The 3,246-nt window shown below is 31.6% G+C and overlaps 1 protein-coding gene across 2 annotated transcripts; it reads left to right on the plus strand.

Annotated features, from left to right (window-relative positions):
* On the plus strand, positions 398-2,710 carry LOC107631550. Of its 2 annotated transcripts, XM_021119910.1 has the most exons (4): positions 398-544; positions 951-1,818; positions 1,962-2,120; positions 2,207-2,710. In XM_021119910.1, coding segments are annotated over exons 1-4 (1,317 nt in total). In that variant the 5' UTR covers positions 398-542; the 3' UTR covers positions 2,495-2,710. The 2 variants fall into 2 exon arrangements, with proteins under 2 accessions (XP_020975569.1, XP_016190518.2); XM_016335032.2 differs by lacking the exon at positions 398-544 and having other exon boundaries at positions 937-1,818.

The raw sequence follows: 3,246 nt of genomic DNA on the forward strand, positions 1-3,246 counted from the left end.
TATGTACTTTTGATATATATGTAATTAAGTATGTTTTCATTACAAAAGTTTTCAAATAATTATATATTAAATTTTTTTTGTATACAAAGGATTTTTTAGACAAAACAATAAATTATACATAAATTTATTTGTACTTTTATTTTTGAGTAAACAATAAATAAATATCTGACTTTTTTATCCCAAAGTCTCGATTAATTAAAAAAACAAAAATATTTATCATTTCTTTAAAACGTAAGACATCTAAATTTTTTTAAGAGATCAAGTTATTTTTATATATTTTAAACAAAAAATTTAAATATTTTATATTTTAAAAAATCAAAAATATTTTTATATTTTTAATTAGAGAAAAACTTGCCTATCTTCTAATTAGAAAATTATGGAACTATTTCTCTGTTTTCTCTAAATATTTTATCCATTTGGGTGACATTTGTGATTTCAGACGTGAGGAAGTTTCTCTCCTCAAATATTTTGCCTATAAATCGTGGTTGCTGCTTCCGCATTCAATTGCACTCTGCCTTGTGGTGTGGCACTCTTTGAATTGAATGTAAGCAAATGAAACCATTCTATCCCTGTTTCCTCCTTCATTATGCATGCTCTTCCCTGTCTCTTTTCTTTTTCATGACCACCCTACTTCCTCTCAGATTATTGCTGCTGTCTGTTTAGCTTGTTCCATGTCAATAATGTCAATTTGGTGGAATTTATAAGTTTATTTTTGTGTTAATAAACACTGAACTTTTTTCCCCTTTTCTATACATAAGAAGCTAATCATTGTTTCTCCTATCGCCATAATGTTTTTTTATCAGTTTATGTCATATTTCTTTTCAGCTTTCTATGAATTTTGCATCATGATTAATAATTGCCTCAGAAACATACATAAATATATGCAAAATATCTCTATCTTAATTTATAATTAGCTGATTAGTGAACAATAATAAGAATTTTGATGACAGGTCAACCAACAAAATGTGTGAGGCGATTTCATTGGCAATACTCTTGCTGGTGTTAGGCAGTCCATGCTCAGCTTCTTTATTTTCTTGGAAGACTGAGAATAAAATTAAGACAGCAGTTCATCTTTCCCCAAAGATTGAAATAGGACCGGGAGCGGTTTCCAATAAAAATTACTATGATATTGATTTTCCAAGAGGTCATGTTGCTCTCAAGGGTTTCACTGCTGAAGTTGTTGATGAAGCTGGAAACTCTGTACCCCTCCATGAAACTTACCTCCACCATTGGGCTCTTATAAGATACCGTCAATCCAAGTCTAAACTTGCAACACACGCAAGCTATGATCCTCATCGAGTTCTTCATGTGTCAGACTCAATCTTCGAATCAGGGGTTGTGAGAAATAGTGGCATATGCCAGGGAAATGTTCTTGGACAGTATTATGGTATTGGATCTGAAACAAGAGGAACAAATACGGATATTCCAGATCCTTTTGGGTTAGAAATAGGCAATCCTGAAGAAGGGTATGAGGAGAAATGGATGCTTAATATCCACGCCATCGATACGCGAGGCGTGGAGGATAAGTTGGGGTGCACTGAGTGTAGGTGTGACCTTTATAATGTTACAGTCAATGAATTTGGCAAGCCTTTGCCTCCAGATTACATAGGAGGTTTGAATTGTTGCTATCATGAGACTCAGTGCAGGTTGAAGAAAGGCTTTCAAGGTCCCAAGAGAAGCCTCTATTTGAGATACACAGTGAAGTGGATTGATTGGGATGAATATGTTGTTCCTGTTAAGATTTATATAATTGATGTCACTGATACTTTGAAAATTTCAGATACTTCAAGTATAACAAGCTCAGATCATGATTGCCGGGTGAGTCATGAGTGGCTGAATTCTTTAAAAAATATTTGTTAAGTGGTTACACCTACAATTGAGTCTACATTATTGCTAATGAAAAATAATCTAGGTAACAGGAATAATTGAGCAACATGAATATTTATTCTTCTTTGTTACAGGTTGAGTATGAAGTAGATCCTTGCAACAGAGACACCAAGAAAGGTAATGATTGTCTTGATGTGAAGAGAACAAGCCTCCCATTTCCAAAGGGTGGCTATGTTGTGTATGGTGTAGCTCATCAACATTCAGCTGGAATTGGAGCAACTCTATATGGACAGGTGATTAATGACTATTCTGCCCCTTAAACTTTAAATATGTGTAGCTTGTGTTCTGAAAGTTGTGCAAACTGGTTTTCACTTTTCAGGATGGAAGGGTAATATGTACCTCAATGGCAAAATATGGAACTGGAGATGAAGCAGGAAATGAGGCAGGTTACATTGTAGGAATGACCACTTGTTATCCTAAACCAGGTTCTGTAAAGATCATTGATGGCGAAAAAGTAACCCTGGAGTCTAACTACAGCAGCAGCAGTCGAAGTCACACTGGAGTCATGGGGCTTTTCTACCTTCTGGTTGCAGAACAGCTTCCTCATCAACATTACTTCACTCATTCCTCTTCATTCTTCAGGAATATCAACAATGTAATTAATTAATAGGAGTGGTGTGTCATGTAATATAATATAAATATGTGAAAAGTAAAACAAATAATTCAGGACATTAGGGTGAAGAATATATATACGTGTGTTGTGTTGAAAAGAAGCCTTGCCTTCATGGCCTGTTGTATATTTGTAAACAAAATGTTTTTGGTCAATCGGCGTTGATTAAAATAATATAATTTCTGTGGGGTTGCGCACTCTATTTCTGCCTGATCTCCTTGTCTTCTCCGCTTCCGTGATTGAACAAAAGATCTTTGAAAATAACAAAATAAAAATTGTATATTCTGTTTGTGCTGATATTTTGTTTTCTTCGTTTAAAAGAAATCTAGTCATGAATTGATGATTAATTAGTGTGTTTTTTTTATATGAATTTAAATTTTATTATTTTAAATAACAAATCAGATCTTTAAATTTAGAAAATTAGAGAATTAAATTTCTATAATGCGTAATAATAAGATAATTTTTTTTCGTTCTCAAGTAAATCAGAGGTCCGATTAATATGTTTAAAAAAATTTTAATACTACTATACAAATTTAACTCTTAAATTTATATTTTTTAAAAAACAGATCCAAAAAAATTAAAAACCACAAATTTAATTCTCATATTTTTTATATAAAAATTACATTAAATTTTTATATTTTTTAAAAGATACCACTACAATTTCAATACTAAAAATAAAAAGCATTTTTATTTTTTAACAAAAGAATTTTTTTATGTATAGTTATATAATAAATTTATTTTATTCATTA

This window comes from Arachis ipaensis, chromosome B03 (genome assembly GCF_000816755.2).
Source record: "Arachis ipaensis cultivar K30076 chromosome B03, Araip1.1, whole genome shotgun sequence".
Classification (NCBI taxonomy): Eukaryota; Viridiplantae; Streptophyta; class Magnoliopsida; order Fabales; family Fabaceae; genus Arachis; species Arachis ipaensis.

What these genes read in the sequence shown, in the direction of transcription:
- LOC107631550 (XM_021119910.1), top strand. An exon ending in GCTCAGATCATGATTGCCGG is followed by an intron (nt 1,819 to 1,961) that starts GTGAGTCATGAG and finishes TCTTTGTTACAG; the next exon opens with GTTGAGTATGAAGTAGATCC. An exon ending in GAGCAACTCTATATGGACAG is followed by an intron (nt 2,121 to 2,206) that starts GTGATTAATGAC and finishes TTCACTTTTCAG; the next exon opens with GATGGAAGGGTAATATGTAC.